Source organism: Schistocerca nitens, chromosome 2 (assembly GCF_023898315.1).
Source record: "Schistocerca nitens isolate TAMUIC-IGC-003100 chromosome 2, iqSchNite1.1, whole genome shotgun sequence".
NCBI lineage: Eukaryota > Metazoa > Arthropoda > Insecta > Orthoptera > Acrididae > Schistocerca > Schistocerca nitens.
The window spans coordinates 241,634,960-241,660,722 of NC_064615.1; the positions used below are offsets into that span (position 1 = coordinate 241,634,960).

At 42.2% G+C, this 25,763-nt stretch overlaps 1 protein-coding gene across 1 annotated transcript in view; it reads left to right on the forward strand.

The window, feature by feature from the left end:
• LOC126235961 (apyrase-like) overlaps positions 1–25,763 on the forward strand; it is a 174,276-nt gene that overhangs the window by 82,641 nt on the left and 65,872 nt on the right. The window contains exons 2-3 of the mRNA XM_049944933.1: positions 8,185–8,382; positions 21,618–21,819. Of these exons, the coding sequence (XP_049800890.1) occupies positions 8,185–8,382; positions 21,618–21,819 (400 nt within the window). The remainder of the gene's footprint in view (positions 1–8,184; positions 8,383–21,617; positions 21,820–25,763) is intronic.

Here is a 25,763-nt window from a genome sequence, read left to right on the forward strand (position 1 = left end):
TTGTGGCAAAAATAGACAACTTAGAGTTGGCCATGTGTTAATTTCACGTACAAAGCTGTATATTTACCTACTGAAATGTACTTTAAACAACATCAATGACTAGCTGGAATTTTATATTTATGGATGCAGCGAATATTATCGAGAGGTTTGTTACTGTTTATTTTTATGAGCAGGCAACATCATTATATACTAAGATAAACAGGTACTGCAAAGACGTAAGAACCACCAAAGAAAATAAATTGTCCCTAACCTTTCCTATCGTACCAGACATTGAGTCCAAAGACTAAAAAGAAAAAAAGTTACCTGCTTGTAACAGGACTTTATTTGATCAAGACAATTTGACACTTAGCCAACGGCCATTCAGTCAAGATGGTGTACTCATTAATGAAACAAAGCAGTAGGCTCTGCCAGAAATATCGATTCTTAGACAATGTGTCTAATAGCATATTTTAATCTGACAGTATGCCATCTTAGGCAATTTATAACACTTGTAGGTAAGTATTACAAATATGGACTGTTATACGGTTATATCACTTGCTATGTATTTCACTGTTATTGTCTAACCAGCTTGCAGGAAACACTTGATAATGCCACATTGAAGTCGAAATCATGATTGTGTAAGTGTAAATGTAACACTGTAAATAAACAACAGTCTAATGGCGGTACTGAATTTAAAGAAACGTAATGCTTGTGATTTTTGCTTATACGTTTTATTGTTTAGTCCTTTAAGTTTCCTTTACGGAATGTGTGAAGTTATGCAACTGCTTAGCAAAGTAGTACGACTGTTGATATGCTGCAAATCGTTCGCAATAGCTCACGTCAACGGGGATCGTATGAAAGTGCTCAGTAAAGAACCGAATAGCTGCTGCAACTACCGTAGTCGTATTGCGCTTGCACGTAACTTGAAACGACAGTATCCCCTCCTCACACGCTGTACTGCCAGTTAATTTTTTATTCTGATGCAGGTATAGTAACCTTGCAGCCTGGGTAGCAGGCATTGATCTACTAGCAGTTCAGTGTGCGGTTTTCGGTATAAAATTTTATGTGCATACCTACAACCGTCATTATTGCGCACTTCACGCCGATTAGATTACGCTGTAGAGGTACTGAGAAAGGGGAACATAAACCAAAACCACTCTTCAGCAATATTAGTTTGAACTCAACTTACTTTCAAGGCGACTGCTTGACTCATGTTCGAGCTTTTGTGAAATGTGCACTCTATATGAGCTTACTCTAATGCACAGGGTGATTCAAAAAGAAAGAACAGATTTCAGTTGTTTATTGCAGACAAACTGTGAAAGGTAGAAACACATAGCGAGTGTCAAATGGATAAAGGAAGGTTCAAAGTTTTGTGTTCATGCAGACACCATACGATACATTCAGTGTGAGCGCCATGCTTTGTCCGAGACACATCAAACCGGTAGTACTTTGGCATTCCACACACGAATCAACAGGTCCCTATTTATTGGTTCAAAATGGCTCTGAGCACTATGGGACTCAACTGCTGTGGTCATAAGTCCCCTAGAACTTAGAACTACTTAAACCTAACTAACCTAAGGACAGCACACAACACCCAGCCATCACGAGGCAGAGAAAATCCCTGACCCCGCCGGGAATCGAACCCGGGAACCCGGGCGTGGGAAGCGAGAACGCTACCGCACGACTACGAGATGCGGGCCCCTATTTATTGAATCGACAGCTTCAACAATTCGATATGTCAGCTCTTGAAGAATAGCTGCCATTGTTGAGACAAAGACTCTGTCTTTTACACACAAGGAAATTGCAAGTTGTGGGATCTTGTGACGTGGGAGGCCCAAAACAATGAACAAGGTCTTGTTCTCACCTCTTCCCGGCCAACGTTGTGTGGTGTTGTCAAGGTAACGCCGCACCTCAAGGTAAAAGTGAATCATAAAAAGGAAATCATTGGAATCTTCGTGAAGATGAAGAAACAACGAATTTAGGAGCAGGTCCAGCTAAGACATTCTGTCACAGTCTCATTTGCAAATAAGATATGTGCGAGAAGTATTCAGTTTCTGTAAGCCTATTTCATGTTCGACGACGATCGTCCTTACAAGAGGTTTCACTTTTGACAAAGAATCCGAGGAAAACAGAAGTAGGCCCAACAAAACTTAAACTGAAAGAACAAAAGTGGCAGTACGTTTCAAACTGGTTATGTAAGATTAGCAAAGTTGACCGGAGGAAGAAATGATTAAATTCCTCGAATGGAATGTCATTTGTGGCTCCATACGCGGTGTGCGAAAAAATATATATTGTGATAGCTGAAACCCTGAAAAAATAGCTGATGTTGAAAAAAGGAGTCTGATATTTTACATATTGAACATATAGCGAGGACTCAAATTTGTTTGCTAATTTCGTAAAAATTTAAAAAATGCGTCATACTAAATGTCTGTTTTTCTTGCTAAAGTTAAGAAAAATTTTGGTGGTACAGATTAGAAGACCTGCTTGTAAATTTTACCACTTTACATCTCTCCGCCTGTTGTGCTATAACTTTTAAATTGTAGGATATTTTAGAAGCTTTTGGCATATGTCTCTAAGAGAATGGTTTACACAGTTAAATAATATTATTACACATTTAAACAATATATTTCAGCAAAACCATAAAAATGCTTAAAGAGGTACAACTTATGAAACTTTAATTCCTTGGGAAAGCGAATATAGGCAACTGTCGGTTTCAGAAACTGACCGTTTCTCTGTGACCATTGTTTAGGAACGAGCTTTCAGAGTGAGAACTTATTGAAACAATTGCTACTCTTCAACGACAGTTGGAAATATTTAATCAGATTGTTGTCCCACTTGCAGAACACTCATCACCACTGGTACCAAGTGCTTTGCCTTTATAGCACCTAGTTATGAATTTTAATAAACAATACGATACATAACCTTCTATGTAGGACTGTACACTTAAGCTATTCTGCCTGGTTTCTGGTTTACTTGCATGGACACGTACGAAATTTAAATACCAAACAGAACTTACTCATCAGGCGTTTACACAGAACGCAGTTTCGTGTGTTTTACGCAGATATTCCCAAACAACGCAAATCTCATTTTTAGTAGAGTCAGTATTTTCTAAGTGTGACACGTGCGAAATTGGTGTTTACATTAGTTTGTGGTTTGTTCTCTGATATGAGAAGACACACAAACGTAAAAACAAATTCAACTGTTGCAATTCTCAAACGCATCCGATGGTTCTCGCACAAATGTTACGCGTTTGCTGGAAGCATGGAGGAGTGTAACAGCAGCCACAAAGTAACATGTACAATGTGTCTAAAAAAACGTCGAGAAATCTTAGCGACAGGTTCCTTAAACAGAAATACGTAAAAAGTCTAGTTAACATGGGCTCTAACATGCATACCTTAACAGGTATTAGCTCTTGCTCACCTACGATACTACAAAACAGATCTCTTCTACTGCAAGGTATTTGGTTTCAATATTTTGGTAGGAGGAAGAAAAAAAATTCTAATAATCATAGGGTCTAAAATGCACACCTTAAGAGCTACGAGCACTTGCTCATGTTCGCTACTATGAAACATCTCTCCCACTGAACAAGTGATCATAGCTCTTAATGTATGGGTTTTAGAGTCCTTGTTTAATGGACATTTTTTACTTGTTTTGCTGTAAGGAATCTGTCCCTAAAGTTTTTTTGCGGGGCGGGGGGAGACGGGGGACACCGTTTATATCTTTCTCGAATGAGGGTCCGGCGGGAGGTTTCAAGATAACAGCAGAATTATATACTTATATGTCCGAAAGAACAGACATCATTGATGACCTGCAGCCCTCTAGAGTGAAATTAGAATTATATATTAATACCTTCGGCTGCTGACGGGCGTTTTTATATATCAACGGAGACAGGTGAAAATGTGTACCCCGAAGCGGGAGGCGTGCGCGAGTTAGTCCCAGCAGTCGCGCTACCCTCTGTGCCCTCGGTGGCTCAGCTGGATAGAGCGTCTCCCATGTAAGCAGGAAATCCCGGGTTCGAGTCTTGGTCGGGGCACACATTTTCACCTGTCGCCGTTGATAAACAGGGAGGTCCATTGATAGTGACCGGGCCAAATATCTCACCACATAAGCATCAAACGAAAAAACTACAAAGAACGAAACTCGTCTAGCTTGAAGGGGGAAACCAGATGGCTCTATGGTTGGGCCGCTAGATGGCGCTGCCATAGGTCAAACGGATATCAACTGCGTTTTTTTTTTAATAGGAACCACCATTTTTTTTTAATTTAAAAAATCGCAGTTCTTTGTAGCTTTTTTGTTTGACGCTTATTTCTTGAGATATATGGCCCGGTCACGATCAACGGACCACCCCGTATATCAACGTCCGTCAGCAGCTGAAGGTATTAATGTATAATTCTAACAGCAGAATTTGTCGTAGGACTCGTCCTGGCGTGGCAGGCAGCGGGCGTGATCTACGAGAAATATGGGCCGTGCAACGAATTTGTGACGTCACACTAGCTCTCTTGTCCCCCGCACTCCGCGAACGCTCGGCTGCGTACAGGTCCCACGAGCAATCAGTATATAATACAAAATGTACTTTGTAAAGGTCTGGACTTTGTCATATGCTATCGACAGCTCGCGCAAATTTAAACGCGTCAAATCGAAAGAATTGCACCCGGCGTACGGGCTACCCGTCAGGTGACGGGAGGCCCTAGTCACACGACATTTACATTTATTTACGGGCTGCTCGCCTTCTGTAATAATAAAAATAAAAAAAAACAGAGTAAAGGATTCAACGATCAACTTGAACGGATGGTTTGTGACGTCCGCCCAGAATATCAAACAAAATGCAAAAAAAGAAAGCAAGAAAAGAAGCTGAATGGTCAGAGTAGCTGAGTCCCGAGCGGGGAACAGGGGTCATGGGTTCGATTCTCAGCTGCGTCAAAATTTTTATCTGCTCAAAGCCTGGGTGTTGTACGACACTCATCATCATTTCATCAGCACCGATGCGCAAGTGAAGTGGCCTCAAAAAGACATCCACCAGGCCGCCGAACAACCGCAGATGGGGTCCTCCGCCCAATGGCGCCACACCGTCATTTCATTTAACTTCCACACTCAGTCTCGCTTCATAATTTAATAATTTAGTTTCAGCAATTAGGTAATTTGACCTACTAGAGGCTCCGTTCACCACAGAAAGTCACTCAAGAAAGTCACTCACAGAACCGTTTTGGGCTGCCTGTCTACAATTGACAAGGGGAGACCACGACGTTCGGATCATGGATTTACATCAAACTCTGTATATTTTTAGTAGTTGATTAGGGAAACACAATGTGGAAGCAGTAGGGAATACTAATTAGGCGATTTCGAGAAAATCGCAAGAGAATTTTTACGCATCAGTGATGCACCGTTACGTTGCAGTCCTGAGCACGAGATGGCAGCGGCCACGCAGTTAGTGTTCAAGCTCCGTACTCAACGCTAGTCATATTATTTCGTACATATTACATTTGATAGGTAATATGATCAAAGCACAAGTGTAACTGAACGAACATTTGTGGAATTTCCAATGTTATTTGCTTGTTATTGCTAATTTTTATTATTACAAAAAAAGTGTGTGAAATCTTATGGGACTTAACTGCTAAGGTCATCAGTCCCTAAGCTTACATACTACTTAACATAAATTATTCGAAGGACAAACACACACACCCATGCCCGCGGGAGGACTCAAACATCCTCCGGGACCAGCCGCACAGTCCATGACTGCAGCGCCTTAGACCTCTCGTATTATCACACCAAATAATATATTTATAACTAGCGACAAGTAAACGACAAATCCCATGAAGCTTTCCTGAAAATGAATGCCTTTAGCGATTTCCGATAATTGCCTTCCATCTGGACGCTTCGATCTGCAGACACAGATTTCAAGGACAGGCTTGGAAAGCCCTAGTCAAACATCGACAAATAAAGGTGTAAATAACTTTATTCAGTAATATAAAGAATAACACGATGCCAGAATACGAAGATAACGTACGATTAATCCTCGGATGTGATTTCGACTCTACAAGTTGGATTATGATACTTGTCATACAGACACTAAGAACGCAAATTAAAACGTCATTTGCTACATCGAATGAATGCAATTTTTCCGCATGCACAAGAAGTCTTCAGAGATTCTAAGGAAAAACAAAGTTCGCTGCAGTTTTGAAAATAAATTCTCTTTCTTCCGATAATTTGGGTGCAACACGTCACTTTCGTAAACATCGATACCGAAAATTGGCGATGTGCGATTGACTGTATTTTAATAACGCCTTCACGGGAAGCAATTTCGCGTTCATTGTCAGTCAGATATGAACAACTCTTAAGGCGCTTGATAAAGATTTTACTTGCCTATAGAAAAGAAGTGCATGTGATATTCACCCTAGATGACTAATGTCAAAACTGTCATCATGTAGCAGAATACGGCCTTCTCAATTACGATGTTTACGTATTGTCGCTCGAGATCTAGGTGAAATTTCGTCACATCACGCCTATGTGCAATCTCATCATCTTTAGCTGAACACTCTTCCCGTGTTTAATATAACCAATGTGCAATTATTACAGCATTGTTGCTGTTGTGATCTTCAGTCCTGAGACTGGTTTGATGCAGCTCTCCATGCTACTCTATACTGTGCAAGCTTCATTTCCCAGTACCTACTGCAACCTACATCCTTCTGGATCTGTTTAGTGTATTCGTCTCTTGGTCTCCCTCTACGATTTTACTCTGTACGCTTCCCTTAATGCCTCAGAACATGTCATACCAACCGATCCCTTCTTCTAGTCAAGTTGTGCCACAAACTTCTCTTCTCCCCAATCCTATTCAATAAGTCCTCATTAGTTATATGATCTACCCATCTAATCTTCAGCATTCGTCTGTAGCACCACATTTCGAAAGCTTCTATTCTCTTCTTGTACAAACTAGTTATCGTCCATGTTTCACTTCCATACATGGCTACGCCCCATACAAATACTTTCAGAAACGACTTCCTGACATTTAAATCTATACTCGATGTTAACAAATTTCTCTTCTTCAGAAACGCTTTTCTTGCCATTGCCAGTCTACATTTTATATCCTCTCTACTTTGACCATCATCAGTTATTTTGCTCCCCAAATAGCAAAACTCATTTACTAATTTAAGTGTCTCATTTCGTAATCTAATTTCCTCAGCATCACCCGACTTAATTCGACTACATTCCATTATCCTCGTTTTGCTTTTGTTGATGGTCATCTTATATCCTCCTTTCAAGACACTGGCCATTCCGTTCAACTGCTCTTCCAGGTTCTCCGCTGTCTCTGACAGAATTACAATGTCGTCGGCAAACCTCAAAGTTTTTATTTCTTCTCCATGGATTTTAATACCCACTCCAAATTTTTCTTTTGTTTCCTTCACTGCTTGCTCAGTCTACAGATTGGATAACATTGGGTATAGACTACAACATTATCTCACTCCCTTCCTAACCACTGCTTCCCTTTCATGTCCCTCGACTCTTATAACTGCCATCTGGTTTCTGTACAAATTGTAAATAGCCTTTCGCTCCCTGTACTTTACCCCTGCCACCTTCAGAATTTGAAAGAAGTATTCCAGTCAACATTGTCAAAAGCTTTCTCTAAGTCTACAAATGCTAGAAACGTTGGGTTGCCTTTCCTTAATCTAGCTTCTAAGATGTGTCGTAGGGTCAGTATTGCCTCACGAGTTCCAATCCAAACTGATGAAATTAATAAATGGCCAAATAACATTGGAAATTCAATACAATTTCATGCAGATACACGTGTATTTTCATCATATTACCTTCCAGATGTGATATGTACAAAATAACATGACTAGAGTATGGAGCTTGAACGCTAACCTCATGACCGGTGCAAGGTCGTGCTCAGGGTCGCAACGCACAGGTACGTCATTAAAGTGTAAAACTTCTCTTGTGGTTTTGTCGAAATGGCTTACATAATAAACCTTACAACATGCACATTGTTTTCTCCCAATGGACTATTAAACACATACAAAGTTTGAAGTAAATCCATGACCACAAAATCTTGGTCTTCCCTTCTGAGAATAAGCTGATCAATTGTTATCCCATTACGATGTATGTAGGAGCCGCTGCCATCGTCTTGTTTTGCTGCAGCGCTCTAAGTATTCCACTGGACTGTCGACCTCGCCGTAGTTGTTTCCTCACTGAGACGCTTCCCCTTTCTCACAGACGCTGGGCAACCACGAGTTCGACGACAAGATCGCCGGCCTGGTGCCCTTCCTGGACAACATCAACTTCCCGATGGTGGTGGCCAACCTGGACATATCGCAGGAGCCGAGACTCACCGGCAAGTTCAACAAGTCCGTGGTGATCGAGAGGGGCGGCCGGCGCATCGGCATCGTCGGCTACATGCTCAAGAGCACGCCGGTGAGTGGACGCACACCATTTACTAGTAAACAGCCGTGGATGTACTCAGTCCCACTTGAATGGAAGTGGTAAAGTAACTGCCGTGATCGCTGAAATAACTTAATCATATAGATAACCGGTTTTTGGCATTTCTCTGATGCCACCTTCGGATCTGCAAAAGATGGGAATGAAAATGGCAGGATACAGCAAGTAACGTAACAGCACACGTAATTCTATCCAAGATTTGTAATACATCGAATAACAACGTACCTATGTTTGCAACACTGCACAGTCTTCTCCTTCAGTACAATAACTCGTGCTATGTAATGTATATCTGTGTTGATGTCGAGAGCTATTACTGTATGTCGGCAAGTCAGTTTTAAAATAACGGCTATGCACACACATTATGCTGCACCGATTACAAGTGCTGACATTCTTCACTACTTTACAACTAATAGATCCCAGCATAAACATTCTTAGTGATATATATCAGATCGCACAGTGGTGGTACATTACACTAAGGCTACTATCCCATATAATTACTGTAAGTAGGCTGTTTGGTTTTTTTTGGTAACGCCACCTCTGTATGAAAATCACTGGCTGTGCTGTGTGCAGTCTGTGGCTGCTTTGCATTGTTGTAATACTCAACCATTGTAGTGTTAGGCAGCTGGCTGTGAACAGCGCGTAGCGTTGCGCAGTTGGAGGAGAGCCGCCAGCAGTGGTGGATGTGGGGAGAGAGATGTCGGAGTTTTGAAATTTGTCATGAACTGCTCTATACATATATATATATGATGATATCAAGGTAAATACATTGTTTGTTCTCTATTAATATCTTTCATTTGCTAACTATGCCTATCAGTAGTTAGTGCCTTCCATAGTTTGAATCTTTTATTTAGCTGGCAGTAGTGGCGCTTGCTTTATTGCAGTAGTGGGAGTAACCAAGATTTTTGTGAGGTAAGTGATTTGTGAAAAGTACAGGTTAATGTTAGTCAGGGCCATTCTCTTGTAGAGATTATTGAAAGTCAGATTGCGTTGCGCAAAAAATATTGTGCGTCAGTTTAAGCACAGTCCTGTATAATTGTTCAAAAGGGGACGTTTCATGTAAAATAGTAAAAAGGGGACGTTTCATTACATACGCCTAAATTATTATCGTAATATATAGGCCAAGTCAGTATTCTGCAGTTATAAAAAACTCTCTGAAAAATCGGGTCCAACATTAAAAAAAACCATAATTTATACATAAAAACCTTTATACCATTTGTAATTTTTTTTTTCATTTTATAAAAATTCTTAAAAATCCTAACCAAAATTTGTCGTAAGCATTTTTGTTAAAATGTTTCTTAACAATATGGTGATCTGGACACTGGCCGTATTCTGTTTCATGATGGTATTTTTGACATTAGCATCTAGGGTGGATATCACGTGAACATGTTGTTCTAGCACGGACTGTGAGCTGGTAATGCTAGATCTGGGACTCACTTTAAGAGCGATTTCAATCGCATAAGCTGTAATAATTGCACAATCGTTAAATATTGGAAGAGTGTTCCGCTAAATAGTAAGTGATAAGATTGCACATAGGCGTGACGTGATGAAATTTCAGCAAGGCCTCGATCGATAACACGTAAACATCGTAATTGATAACAAAAGCACAAACATTAAATTACTCCGTTGTTGGTATATTTTTTGAATGTACAGTATTCTTGTGATTCTTCAAGTTTCCCGGAGTACTGAGTATTCTATCAGGGTTCGGTATTTCAGCCGGATTATGTTGACTACTTGCCACAATATTTTCGGCTGGCAACCTTCCACCCATCTTCAGGTGAGTGTCCGCCACAGTGGCGGAAACTCACCTGAAGATGGCTGGACGGTTCCGAGCCGAAATATTGTGGTAGGAAATCAACATGATCCGGCTGCAATCCCGAAACTTCACGGAATATACAATATTCTTGATGAAATATCATAATACTGTCTGTAGATACCGAGCTATTCCTAGTTCTATTAAAATCAACCTACATATGAATAGTATTAAATGCACAAAGAGAGCTTTTAAGTGGTTATACGCTGTCATATTGTTTGTGACACTGTATGAAAAAAAATTATATTTTGCATACGAGTGTATTTGTCTATGACATCCTAATTGTATTACTTTATATCTGGAATCACCACACTGTCAAGTTTTCATACGTGTGGGACACTGTAATTGTGATTCAAAGCTGACATTTTCTTTCCTTGGTCAGTAAAGTTTTGTAAGCTCAAAAAATGTTCAAGTGTGTGTGATATCCTATGGGACTTAACTGCTAAGGTCATCAGTACCTAAGCTTACACACTACTTAACCTAAATTATCCTAAGGAGAAACACAGACACCCATGCCCAAGGGAGGACTCGAACCTCTGCCGGGACCAGCCGCACAGTCCATGACTGCAGCGCTTGAGACCGCTCGGCTAATCCCGCGCGGCGTTTTGTAAGCATTGATCACTGTTTTCCCTGTGTCGATGTGAGCGACACATCCTTGGAGGGGTGGTGGTGGGGGGTTGGAGCCCGTTTTGTTACAACTCCTTCGAGGAAAAAAGCACCTCATCGTAGTTGTAATTTGCATGTCAATGGTGCAGCCAGACGGTGTTCATTTATTTATTATAACGAAAGAGATCACGTTTCCTACACATGCCGTCAGTTATGATACCTCGTGCAGCCGTATCTAATGCGGACTTGACCATTAGATGTTATGAGAGCCACACATTGTTGTATAAAAGGAGGCAAGTAGTGTTGTGTTGTCAAGGGGTGCAACTTTCTCTGGACGTACAGACGTGCTCTCCGTGCCAGGAGCCACAGCTGGATATGTTTGCTCAAAGAACAACCCGAGATAGCAGTTTACTTGCAAAATGTTGTCACCTCGTTACCTTACAGTCCTCAGGAAATGAGCATTGGGGGGTAAGAGGTGCACACGCGGTTGAGGCCTTCCCCTGACTTGTTATAAACTGTCAGATACGCATGACTGTGGTCAGAGATTGTACAGAGCACTGCAGTGTTCCTGTTGTTGTGGATTAGGGGCAACCTAATCTTTTCTTACAGAAAATCCCCATTCTCACGGATACTGGCTAACAAGCAGGTTTCAGATTTGGTTGAAAGGGTTCGACGTTCTATCGCACTGTAGATTATTAACAAAGATCCGAGAATGCAGAAGCGATTCTAAAATATGAGTCTTGCTCCAAGACTTTTTAAGTAATGGAACTTTGTGTCCTGGATGGCGAGTGTTCATCAATGACAAAAGCAACGTTGTGAGTTTCACATGGTAGTGTGATACGACCTCTCCTGGCGGATAGGGGGAGCACCATTTTGAGACGTTTACTGATGACGGTAAAGTCTACGGGAAATAGTCTTTGAGTGACATTAGGGGGCATCAGGATGACTTGGACGGGTTTTCTGTCTGGTGCGATGAATGTTAGCTTTCTTTGAAACTGGGTGAATGTAAGTTAATGTAGACTGGCAGGAGAAACATTCATGAACTGTTAGAAAACAGTAGTAATGGTATGCTACTCTACTCAGTCACGTGGATTAAATATGAGGGCGCAACGTTGTGAAATAGTACCAACCGCAACGAGCACGTAAGGTCAGGCGAGTGAAATACTGTAGTCTGTATGGTGAGTTCTGGGAAACTGCAGCATTCTTGAGCACTGATCGATTACTTGGGACCTGCCCAGCTCGAATTAAGGGGCTCCGGAAAGGCTCAAAATCATGAAAAGTTCAATTTTTACTTTTTTGCGTTTTCTGAATCTGCAGACTATTACCTTTTAATAGATATATAATTTATTCAATTCCGAAGACTACAACTATTTTTAAATTTTTTTTGAAATGTGTTCTACATGGGCGTGACCCACTGTGGCGCTGTTAAACTGCTGTCAAATGGTGTTATTATTAACGTCCGTGTTCATCAGGTACATTTTAGTGATGTGAGATAAAGTATGTGTTGTGGCTAACCTGTGATGGTTCAATATATATCGCTGGTGTGATTGTCGATTGTTTCATGTTTATTTACTCTGTCGTTATCTCGAAAATATTCGTAATTAATTCAGTTTCTTGAGTCTCTGTTTTGTTGAAGTATAATAATGAGTAAAAGTAAAGTTATTAGAAAACCTCCGAAGGCTTTTAAGAAAAGGAGAAATGTTGGAAAGCCAAAGGTATGTGTTATTACTGTAAACAATAAACACGATGAAAATCCCCAACATAGCTTGTGTCCCAAAGAAGAAGACAGTTGGTGTAAATATAACAAAGGATTGCTAACTGGTGAAGTGTACACTCATAAGCATAGTCTGCCTCATGCAATAATGGAGGTGATAAAACCTATTTTCAGAGACTTAGCAGCACCTGAACTGTTGAAAAAGTGTGTTCACGGAAAAACTCAAAACCCCAATGAAAGTGTAAATAGTGTTATATGGTCGAGAATCCCCAAGACTGTATTTGTTGGAATAGAAACACTTCACTTTGGTGTGTATGATGCTGTTGCGACTTTCAATGATGGCAACATTGTAAGGTGCAAGGTATATAGAAATACGGGAATGAAGATAGGTTCTAACATGGTACGAGCGATGCTTGCTTTAGACAAGGAACGCCTTCGGGCTGCAGACAGGGCTGTAAAGAGTCTAGAAATACAAGCAAGAGTAAACAGGAGGAGGAACAAGAGGAAGCTGGAGGAGGAGTTTGCAGAGGATGAAGATAATCCATCCTATGGACCTGGAATGCACTAAAAAGTTAATCCAATCTTTGTCGCTCGATTCCCAAAACTTTTATTTTCTCATACTAATTACATGTTTTCTAAGGATCTTCCAAACATATTTGTTTCAAACTTTCAGTAAATGTTACACAGTACCTTCTGCATAATTTAACACAGCCTTTTTCCAAAAAACTGTATATTTTTGAATATATAAATAAAAAATTGCAAAAAAAATGTTGTGAATTTTAATTACAATTGAAAAAAAATCATCTTTAATAACTGAACTAAAATTTTGTAAAATCCCTGTGTTAAGTTGTAGCCCATATTTCAATAAATAATCTGTAAAAACTTCAACTTCCTACCTCAAATACTTTGTGAGGAAAGATGTAATTTATAAGCGTTATTTTAACATTGCAAGTATAGGGCGTTCCGGAGCCCCTTAAAGCAAAGATTGAAGCCATTCAGACGCGTGCTGGGTAATTTGTTATCAGGGATAAAAAAAAGGCTTTTTCGAGGGAATAGGATGATTATTTTGTGAAACGTCGTTGAGGAAGTGTACAGAGCTACGCGGTCCAGTCGCATTAATTTAACTGCTGTCAGAAGGCTGAGTAACCACCTTTTGCAGCGCGGACGTGCAGGAAGAAAGGCAGTGAGATTCTGGACGGTACTAAGTTTCACCGCTAATGATCCATGGCGGTTACAGCCTGATCGTAGCGATCCCACAGATTCTCAACTGGATTTAATTTCAGGGGGTTCTGTGATCAGAGGAATGTGGTAAACTCATCCTGGTGCCCTTCGAACCACGCACGTACACTGCGAGCTGTATGACACATTGCACTGTCCTGATGGTAGTTGGCATCGTGCTGAGGTGGACACTATCCTAAAGTATAAGTGCACACTTGTGTTGATACATTCTGTCACCCAGAATGTTGAGAGCACCCAGGGAATGCCAAGAAAACAGTCCCCCAGAACATAACGCTCTCTCCTCCGGCCTGCATCCTTCCGAAGACTGTTGCAGGGTCGTAAACGCCAAAGGCCATCTGAAAGATGGTGCATCTGAAAAGGCCACCTGTAGCCACTCAGTGGACGTCCAGTTGCGGTATTAGTGTGAAAATTCCAGATTTCGTCGTCGATAACAGCAGGCAGCATGGTTGCACGAACCAGGTGACTGCTGCGGAGGCTCTTATATTCGAGGCCCCTACACAGCAAAGTTCGCTCAACGGTCGTTGAGGAGACACTGCTGGTAGCCCCTTGGTTCATCTGGGCTGTTCAACAGTTGCGCGTCTATTCGCCTGTACAAACCTCTGTGGTAATCGTTCACCCCTGTCATCTTTCCCCTTGATGCACTACAGTTGACTCGGTACCGGTTTTCGATAGCGACATTCTGTCATGCGCTGTATACTTTGATCACAGCGGCACGCGAACTGCTTACAAATTTAGCCGTTTCGGAAATGCTTCCACCCCTGCGCCGAAAGCCAAGGATCAGCCCTTATGGAATTCACATAAATCGCTCCGTTTGCGCATCACGACAACGACTCCACTGTTTCCTCCTCTCCCCCCCCCCCCACCACCCCCCCGCAGCATGCTTCACATATCCTCCCATGTTAGTGCTGCCACCTGCCGTCTGCGAGCGATTATTGCACGCTGACGTAGAACATATTAATGTGGACCGTGTACTATTTGCGACAGATTGCAAAACGATTCTGCTGCCCCCAGAGTTCATCACGTCTAAGGACGCCAGAGCAAAATGGGGATGCGGTTGTACAGGGCCGTAGAAGCAACACTTTTCCCTCGTTTATATGAGAGTGGAACAGGATTTTCTGTCATGACATCCTAAAACTTATGGACAGTCGGGTAGATACAATATTTCTTGATTTCTGATAAACATTTAGTTCCACACCAACTTTTGTTAGTGAAGTTACAGTCGTATGGGGTATCACACGAATTTTGTGACTGTATTGCGACTTTCTCGGTAGGTAGGACGGAGCATCTTACCTAGAATGAAGAGTCTTCGACATTTGGTAGAAGTAAGCTCTCGCATGCCCTGTGTAGGTTTGTTGGTGCCCCTACTTTTCCCTTTGTGTTTGACCTGGCAGCATGTACAATACTTACATACATACTGTAACCTCCCCGCAAACATGAAAGTCTAATCTTACTCAAATGGAAATGGACCTAGAGCTAAGTGTAAGCTCCCCAGAGAAATTTTAAAACACAAAGACAATTAAATAAAAATTAGCTATCTGACCCAAGTATAAGTTCGTCACAAAATGAAAGTCAATTCAATGATAATGAAAATCTCAGTGACAATGGAAACGCAAATAGACGGAAATATCAGTCTTTGGCCCTGTGCGAAATCAGAATTAATTTCTTACCTCAGTATAACTGCATGTCAAAGTTCTGCTCTTATTGTTGGCCGCGGCTTGGAGGAAATGCATTGCAAGTACTTTTTTTTTTTGAAATCTGACTGAAACTTTTCTTTAAAGGAAATGTAAGGAATTTGTTCGTTCAATTAAATGGTTCTTTATCAGAATGCATTGAAAACAAAATTATTATTAGGGCGATTCTTGCACAAATTAGTTACAGTCAATTTACATTACTAGCTGAGCGCAGGGCTGCTTACTTAAAATAATATACCTCATCCTGAATCTTGACCAGAGTGCGATGTCGACGCCCGCCGACTGCTCACACACAACTAAACTCTCTCGCATCTAGACCGCGACTGCGTCGTCTCCGACGCGCTACTCGCAACCACTGGGCTACCACTACCGGCAGACTCCTGTTCGCTACTGAACTCTCGCGCTCTCTGGTCAGAAATTTTATGATGCCTCACTATCGCCGCTACACAACATACGTGTTTCAATACAAAACTACTAATTTTATGTGGCACAGGCGAAATTAATTAGAGGAAAAGAAGAAAAAACACACAAACAAACGAACACTTCAGAATAAGTCTGTCACAACACGGTGAATCTTCAAGTGATTATCGAACACGAACCAAAGTAACAGTGTGTTTCAAGTCATAATTGATGTGGATGTTCATGATCCAGCAGGTAACATCTGAAGAAGGAATTTGTAATTACGAAATCTATAACATTCTAAAGTAAAGCTATTAATGTAGCGCAGTTATTTGACAGACCTATTCCTTCAAAAGGAATTTCTGTGAGCCATAAATATAATGTTGCATATCACTGAAGGAAAGGATCGTGAGACTGAACCCCTAGTACGATGTGGTTAAAGACGCTACATCTTCTAAGGGGTTAGCCAATTTCTACCGTCTTAATTCAAACAAATACAGCAGCTAATTTTCAACGAAAGATTAACTGAGTTCTGTAATAAATTTCAACTAGTAGTAGCGAATATTCTCTTCAAGAATCACAAGAGAACGAGGTACACTTGGAAAAAGTTTTGTGTTACGACAAGATTTCAGTTAGATTACATCATGGACTGTAAGGCTTACCCAGGATCAGATATAGACTCAGGTCACAATTTACTAGTGATGAAGAGCAGGTTGAAGTTTAAGAGATTAGTCATAGAGAATCAATATGCAAAGAAGTGGGATACGGAAGTACTAAGGGATGACTAGACGCGCTTGAAGTTCTCTAAGGCTGTAGATACAGCAATGAGGAACAGCTCACTAGGTAGTACAGTGGGAGAGGAATGGACATCTCTAAAAAGGGCAGTCAAAGAAGTTGAAGAGAAAAATATAGATACAAACAAGGTAACCATGGGTAACATAAAAAGTACTTCAGCTAATCGTTGAAAGAAGGAAGTACAAAAATTTGCAAGGAAATTCAGGAATACAGAAATACAGGTCGCTAAAGAATGAAATAAATAGGAAATGCAGGGAAGCTGAGACGAAATGGCTGCATGAAAAACGTGAAGAAATCTAAAAAGAAATGATTGACGGATGGACTGACTCAGCATACAGGAAAGTCAAAACGACCTTCGGTGAAATTAAAAGCAAAGGTAGTAATATCAAGAGTGCAATAGGAATACTACTGTTAAATGCACAGGAGAGAGCGGACGGGTGTAAAGAGTATATTGAACGCCTCTATGAGGGGGAAGATTTGTCTGATGTGATAGAAGAAGAAACAGGAGTCGATTTACAAGAGATAGAGGATCCAGTATTAGAATCGGAATTTAAGAGAGCTTCGGAGGACTTAAGATCAAATAAGACAGAAGGGATAGATAACATTCCATCAGAATTTCTAAAATCGTTGGGGGAAGTAGCAACAAAACGACTATTCACGTTAGTGTGTGGAATGTCTAGTGACATACGATCTGACTTTCGGAAAAATATAATCCACACAATTCCGAAGACTGCAAGAGCTGACAAGTGCGAGAATCAGCTTAACAGCTCACGCCACCATGTTGCTGACAAGAATAATATACAGAAGAATGGAAAAGAAAATTGACGATATGTTAGATGACGATTAGTTGGGCTTCAGGAAAGGCAAAGGCACCAGAGAGGCAATTCTGACGTTGCGGCTGATAATGGAAGCAAGACTAAAGAAAAAACAAGACACGACCATAGGATTTGTCGACGTAGAAAAAGCGTTCGACAATGTAAAATGGTGCAAGATGTTCGAAATTCTGAGAAAAATAGGGGTAAGCTATAGGGAGAGACGGTAATGTAGAATATATACAAGAGCCAAGAGAGAATAATAATTGCGGACGACTAAGAACGAAGCGCTCGGATTAGAAAGGGTGTAAGACAGGGACGCAGTTTTTCGCCCTTATTGTTCAATCTGTACACTGAAGAAGCAATGATGGAAATAAAAGAATGGTTCAGGAGTGGGATTAAAATTCAAGGTTAAAGGATATCAGTGATACGATAGCTGATGACATTGCTATCCTGGGTGAAAGTGAAGAAGAATGACATGATCTGCTGAATGGTATCAACAGTCTAATGAGTACAGAATATGGACTGCGAGTAAATCGAAGAAAGACGAAAGTATTGAGAAGTAGCAGAAATGAGAACAGCGAGAAACTTAACATCAGGATTGAAGGTCACGAAGTAGATGAAGATAAGGAATTCTACTATCTAGGGAGCAAACAACCAATGACAGGTGGAGCAAGGAGGACATCAAAAGCAGAGGAGCACTGGCAGAAGGGGCATTCCTGGTCAAGGGAAATCTACGAATATCAAATATTGTCCTTAATTTGAGGAAGAATGTACGTTTGGGGCACAGCATTGCATGGTAGTGAAACAGGGACTGTGAAGAAATAGGAACATAAGAGAATCGAAGCATTTTATATGTGGTGCTTCAGACGAATGCTGAAAATTAGGTGGATTGATAAGGTAAGGAATGCCGAGATTCTGCGCAGAGTCGAAGAGGAACGGAATATGTGGAAAACACTGACAAGGAGAAGGGGCAGGACGATAGGACATCTGGTAAGACATCAGGGAATGACTATATCTCATCGATATGTTTGCACATATTAGATGACTAGCAGTAAATCTCTCCCATCGCCGCCACCCCCATCGCCGATTCTTTAAAGAATCGATCTCCCACCTATAAAACTTTACAAATGAAGTAATGTGTTAAATATTTGATGTTAAGCATATAATCATTTATGGTTGAAGGCGTAAAATTCTGTGTTGGTTTCGTTAGTTTCAGATTATCACTCACACAGTGGCTACCGATGTTCGGGAGGATGAAATAATGGGAAATAGTAACAGCAATTCCGTTACAAACGATAAGTTATATAAATTCTTTGCCAAATGCATCAGTGGTAGGGTATCTCAGATTTCTGTACAAATTATAATATCAATTATAATTACAGTCAACTTTATTTTTTTGAACTCGGAAATCATAGGCCTAATATAGTAGAGTCACAGAAGAAATCCCAAGAGAGTTCTTTAATTTATGTATACATTTATACAACCGATATTGATAAACGTTTACATTTTGCTGAAAATTTAGATTTTCTCTAAAATTATGTTGTGTAAAATGACAGATTTCAGCTTCAGTGTCATATGTAGATACGGTGTGCAAAATGGGTACCGAATTGGGTTACTGATAACGAAATAATAAATTAAAACGTCATGCTTGACGGTGAAGGTTTACCGCATGAAAAAGAACATTTAGTAAGCGATAAACTGTTCCCCTTTCGCTAATTTGTGTGACTGTAAGCGCCGGCCGGGGTGGCCGAGTGGTTCTAGACGCTACAGTCTGGAACAGCGCGACCGCTAATGTCGCAGGTTCGCATCCTGCCTCGAGCATGGATGTGTGTGATGTCCTTAGGTTAGTTAGGTTTAAGTAGTTCTTAGTTCTAGGGGAGTGATGACCTCAGAAGTTAAGTCCCATAGTGCTCAGAGCCATTTGTAACATTTTGTGACTGTAAGCAAAGTTGGAAGTGGTGTTTGAAGTTTATCGGAGGTTGTTAAGTGCTCTCATGATAAAACACCAGATGAATATGTTCTGCGTAATTTGCATGCCACGAGTTATGTTGCCTCCTGATATATACATAGTTTCTCGCTTTAATACTGCAATTGGCCAATTGTGTTAAACCTTTAAAGTAAGAGTAATACCTCTTAAGAGTGGATTATGGCAACATTTTCAATTTTTTAATTCATCCAATAATTACGTGAAGTAGTAAAAGTCAAATTATTGTTGCCTTGTAGCCGTCAGATAAGCAACCTTTAAATGATACCAGGTCATCGTTTTGCTGTTTAATATTAAGGGTGGTCCATTGATAGTGACCGGGCCACATATTTCACGAAATAAGCGTCAAACGAAAAAACTACAAAGAACGAAACTCGTCTAGCTTGAAGGGGGAAACCAGATGGCGCTATGGTTGGTCCGCTAGATGGTGCTGCCATAGGTCAAACGGATTCAACTGTGCTTTTCAAAATAGGAACCCCCATTTTTATTACATATTCGTGTAGTACGTAAAGAAATATGAATGGTTTAGTTGGACCACTTTTTTCGCTTTGTGATAGATGGCGCTGTAGTCGTCACAAACGTATAAGTACGTGGTATCACGGAACATTCCGCCAGTGCGGACGGTATTTGCTTCGTGATAGCGTTTACCAATTGCGGAAAAGGTCGATATCGTGTTGATGTATGGCTATTGTGATCAAAATGCCCAACGGGCGTGTGCTATGTATGCTGCTCGGTATCCTGGACGACATCATCCAAGTGTCCGGACCGTTTGATGATAGTTACGTTATTTAATGAAATAGGAAGTGTTCAGCCTCATGTGAAACGTCAACCACGACCTGCAACAAATGATGATGCCCAAGTAGGTGTTTTAGCTGCTGTCGCGGCTAATCCGCACATCAGTAGCAGACAAATTGCGCGAGAATCGGGAATCTCAAAAACGACGGTGTTGAAAATGCTACATCAACATCGATTGCACCCGTACCATATTTCTATGCACCAGGAATTGCATGGCGACGACTTTGAACGTCGTGTACAGTTCTGCCACTGGGTACAAGAGAAATTATGGGACGATGACAGATTTTTTGCACGCGTTCTATTTAGTGACGAAGCGTCATTCACCAACAGCGGTAACGTGAACCTGCATAATATGCACTATTGGGCAACGGAAAATCCACGATGGCTGCGACAAGTGGAACATCAGAGACCTTGGCGGGTTAATGTATGGTGCGGCATTACGTGAGTAAGGATAATTGGCCCCGATTTTATCGATGGCAATCTAAACGGTGCAATGTATGCTGATTTCCTACGTAATGTTATTACAAGATGTTTCACTGCATGACAGAATGGCGATGTACTTCCAACATGATGGATGTCTGGCACATTGCTCGCGTGCGGTTGAAACGGTATTGAATAGCATATTTCATGACAGGTGGATTGGTCGTCGAAGCTCCATACCATGACCCGCACGATCACCGGATCTGATGTCCGCGGATTTCTTTCTGTGGGGAAAGTTGAAGGATATTTGCTATTGTGATCCACCGACAACGCCTGACAATATGCATCAGCGCATTGTCAATGCATGTGCGAACATTACGGAAGGCGAACTACTCGCTGTTGAGAGGAATGTCGTTACACGTATTGCCAAATGCATTGAGGTTGACGGACATCATTTTGAGCAGTTATGTCATTAATGTGGTATTTACAGTTAATCACGCTGTAACTGCATGCATTCTCAGAAATGATAAGTTCACGAAGGTACATGTATCACATTGAAACAACCGAAATAAAATGTTCAAACGTACCTACGTTCTGTATTTTAATTTAAAAAACCTACCTGTTACCAACTGTTGGTCTAAAATTGTGACCCATATGTTTGTGACTATTATAGCGCCATCTATCACAAAGCGAGAAAAGTGGTCCAACTAAAACGTTCATATTTCTTTACGTACTACACGAATATGTAATAAAAATGAGGGTTCCTATTTTAAGAAACGCAGTTGATATCCGTTTGACCTATGGCAGCGCCATCTAGCGGGCCAACCATAACGCCCTCTGATTTCCCCCTTCAAGCTAGACAAGTTTAGTTCTTTGTAGTTTTTTCGTTTGACGCTTATTTCGTGAGATTACTGGCATATTATAAAGTTCTCTTCACCCACAGGATATTGCCAGCACGGAAAAGTTGATCTTTCTGGATGAAGCGGAAAGCCTGGCGGAGGAAGCCAAGCGACTGAAAGAGGACGGCGTCGATATCATCATCGGTCTGTCCCACAGTGGACTCGACGTGGATCGCCAGGTGGCCGCCAAGGTCGCAGACGTGGACATCATCGTGGGCGGACACTCCCACACGCTGCTCTACACAGGTGACTTACTGCAAGTGGCACTGTGTGCTAGACGCTACAGCGTTCTTACAGAAATAACAATGTTTTTAAAAATGAACGGTACATGTGACACAGTTTGCATATAACACTTTTCACAAACATATTGACTTTCGTCGATTATACACTCCTGGAAATGGAAAAAAGAACACATTGACACCGGTGTGTCAGACCCACCATACTTGCTCCAGACACTGCGAGAGGGCTGTACAAGCAATGATCACACGCACGGCACAGCGGACACACCAGGAACCGCGGTGTTGGCCGTCGAATGGCGCTAGCTGCGCAGCATTTGTGCACCGCCGCCGTCAGTGTCAGCCAGTTTGCCGTGGCATACGGAGCTCCATCGCAGTCTTTAACACTGGTAGCATGCCGCGACAGCGTGGACGTGAACCGTATGTGCAGTTGACGGACTTTGAGCGAGGGCGTATAGTGGGCATGCGGGAGGCCGGGTGGACGTACCGCCGAATTGCTCAACACGTGGGGCGTGAGGTCTCCACAGTACATCGATGTTGTCGCCAGTGGTCGGCGGAAGGTGCACGTGCCCGTCGACCTGGGACCAGACCGCAGCGACGCACGGATGCACGCCAAGACCGTAGGATCCTACGCAGTGCCGTAGGGGACCGCACAGCCACTTCCCAGCAAATTAGGGACACTGTTGCTCCTGGGGTATCGGCGAGGACCATTCGCAACCGTCTCCATGAAGCTGGGCTACGGTCCCGCACACCGTTAGGCCGACTTCCGCTCACGCCCCAACATCGTGCAGCCCGCCTCCAGTGGTGTCGCGACAGGCGTGAATGGAGGGACGAATGGAGACGTGTCGTCTTCAGCGATGAGAGTCGCTTCTGCCTTGGTGCCAATGATGGTCGTATGCGTGTTTGGCGCCGAGCAGGTGAGCGCCACAATCAGGACTGCATACGACCGAGGCACACAGGGCCAACACCCGGCATCATGGTGTGGGGAGCGATCTCCTACACTGGCCGTACACCACTGGTGATCGTCGAGGGGACACTGAATAGTGCACGGTACATCCAAACCGTCATCGAACCCATCGTTCTACCATTCCTAGACCGGCAAGGGAACTTGCTGTTCCAACAGGACAATGCACGTCCGCATGTGTCCCGTGCCACCCAACGTGCTCTAGAAGGTGTAAGTCAACTACCCTGGCCAGCAAGATCTCCGGATCTGTCCCCCATTGAGCATGTTTGGGACTGGATGAAGCGTCGTCTCACGCGGTCTGCACGTCCAGCACGAACGCTGGTCCAACTGAGGCGCCAGGTGGAAATGGCATGGCAAGCCGTTCCACAGGACTACATCCAGCATCTCTACGATCGTCTCCATGGGAGAATAGCAGCCTGCATTGCTGCGAAAGGTGGATATACACTGTACTAGTGCCGACATTGTGCATGCTCTGTTGCCTGTGTCTATGTGCCTGTGGTTCCGTCAGTGTGATCATGTGATGTATCTGACCCCAGGAATGTGTCAATAAAGTTTCCCCTTCCTGGGAGAACGAATTCACGGTGTTCTTATTTCAATTTCCAGGAGTGTACAATTACAAATACTTACACTGGGGCATACCTGTGAAGGAATATATAGTGAGGTGACAAAAGGCAAGGGCTGCCTCCTAATAGCGTGTCGCATCTCCTTTTCCCGGCGTAGCGCAGCAACTCGACGTGGTATGGGCTCAACAAGTCATTGGAGGTACCCTGCAGAAAAAGTTTAGTCATGCTACGTCTATAGCCGTCCATAATTGTGAAATTGTTGCCGGTGAAGGAATTTGTGTACGAACTGAGCTCTCGATTATGTCCCATAAATGTTCGATGGGATTCGTGTCAGACTATCTGAGAGGTCAGACCATTCACTCTAATTGTCCAGAATGTTCTTCTTGTGGCCCGGTGACATTGCGCATTGTCATTCATAACAGTTCTTGTTTGGCTGCAAGTAGTCGACAAGTGAGCGAACATAAACATTTCCAGTCAATGATCGGTTCACTTGGACCAGAGCACCCAGTCCATTCCATGTAAACACAGCCCACACAACTATGGAGTCACCACCAGCTTGCACAGAGCCTTTTTGACAACTTGGATCCATGGCTTCGCGCAGTGTGCGCCGCGCTCGAACCCAATTATTAGCTCATATCAACTGAAATCGGGAGTCACCCGACGAAGCCATGGTTCTCCAGTCGTGTAAGGTCCAACCCAAGCCCAGGATATGCGCTGGAGGTTATGTTGTGCTACATCTACATCTACATGGATTCTCTGCAAATCACATTTAAGTGCCTGGCAGAGGGTTCATCGAACCACCTGCACAATTCTCTATTATTACAATCTCGCATAGCGCGCGGGAAGAATGAACACCTATATCTCTCCGTACCAGCTCTGATTTCCCTTATTTTATCGCGGTGATCGTTGATTCCTATGTAGGTTGGTGTCAACAAAATATTTTCGCATTCGGAGGAGAAAGTTGGTGATTTGGAATTTCGTGAGGAGATTCCGTCGCAACGAAAAACGCCTTTCTTTTAATGATTTTCAGCCCATATCCTGTATCATTTCTGTGACACTCTCTCCCATATTTCGCGATAATACAAAACGTGCTGCCTTTCTTTGAACTTTTTCGATGTACTCCGACAGTCCTATCTGGGAAAGATCCTACACCGCGCAGCAGTATTCTAAAAGAAGACGGACAAGCTTAATGTAGGCAGTCTCCTTAGTAGGTCTGTTACATTTTCTAAGTTTCCTGCCAATAAAACGCAGTCTTTGGTTAGCCTTCCCCACAACATTTTCTATGTATTGTTTCCAATTTAAGTTATTTGTAATTCTAATACCTAGGTATTTAGTTGAATTTACGGCTTTTAGATTAGAGTGATTTATCGTGTAACCGAAGTTTAACGAGTTCCTTTTAGCACTCATGTAGATGACCTCACACTTTTCGTTATTTAGGGTCAACTGCCACTTTTCGCTCCATTCAGATATTTTTTCTGAATTGTTTTGCAGTTTGTTTTGATCTTCTGATGACTTTATTAGTCGATAAACGACAGCATCATCAGCAAACAACCGAAGACGGCTGCTGAAATTGTCTCCCAAATAGTTTATATAGATAAGGAACAGCAAAGGGCCTATAACACTACCTTGGGGAACGCCAGAGATCACTTCTGTTTCACTCGATGACTTTTCTTCAGTTACTACGAACTGTGACCTCTCTGACAGGAAATCGCAAATCCAGTCACGTAACTGAGACGATATTCCGTAAGCACGCAATTTCACTACGAGCCGCTTGTGTGGTACAGTGTCAAAAGACTTCCGGAAATCAAGGAATACGGAATCGATCTGAAATCCCTTGTCAATAGCACTCAGCACTTCATGTGAATAAAGAGCTGGTTGTGTTTCACAGGAACGATGTTTTCTAAACCCATATTGACTGTGTGTCACTAGACCGTTTCCTTCGAGATAATTCATAATGTTCGAAAACAATATATGTTCTAAAATCCTGCTGCATATCGAAATTAACGATATGGCCCTGGCCCTGTAATTTAGTGGATTACTCCTACTACCTTTCTTGAATATTGGTGTGACCTGTGCAACTTTCCAGTCTTTGGGTGCGGATCTTTCGTCGAGCGAACGGTTGTATATGATTGTTAAGTACGGGGCAAATGCATCAGCATACTCCGAAAGGAACGTAATTAGTAAACAGTCTGGACCTGGCGACTTGCTTTTATTAAGTGATTCGAGTTGCTTCACTGCTCCGAGGATAATTACTTCTACGTTACTCATGCTGTCAGCTGTTCTCGATTCGAATCCTGGAATATTTACTTCGTCTTCTTTTGTGTTAGCAAAGGCAGTCGCGTCGGTCGTCTGCTGCCGCAGCCCAGTAAAGCCAAATATCGCCGCACTGCGCTAACGGATCAGTTCGTTGTATGTCCCACATTTGTT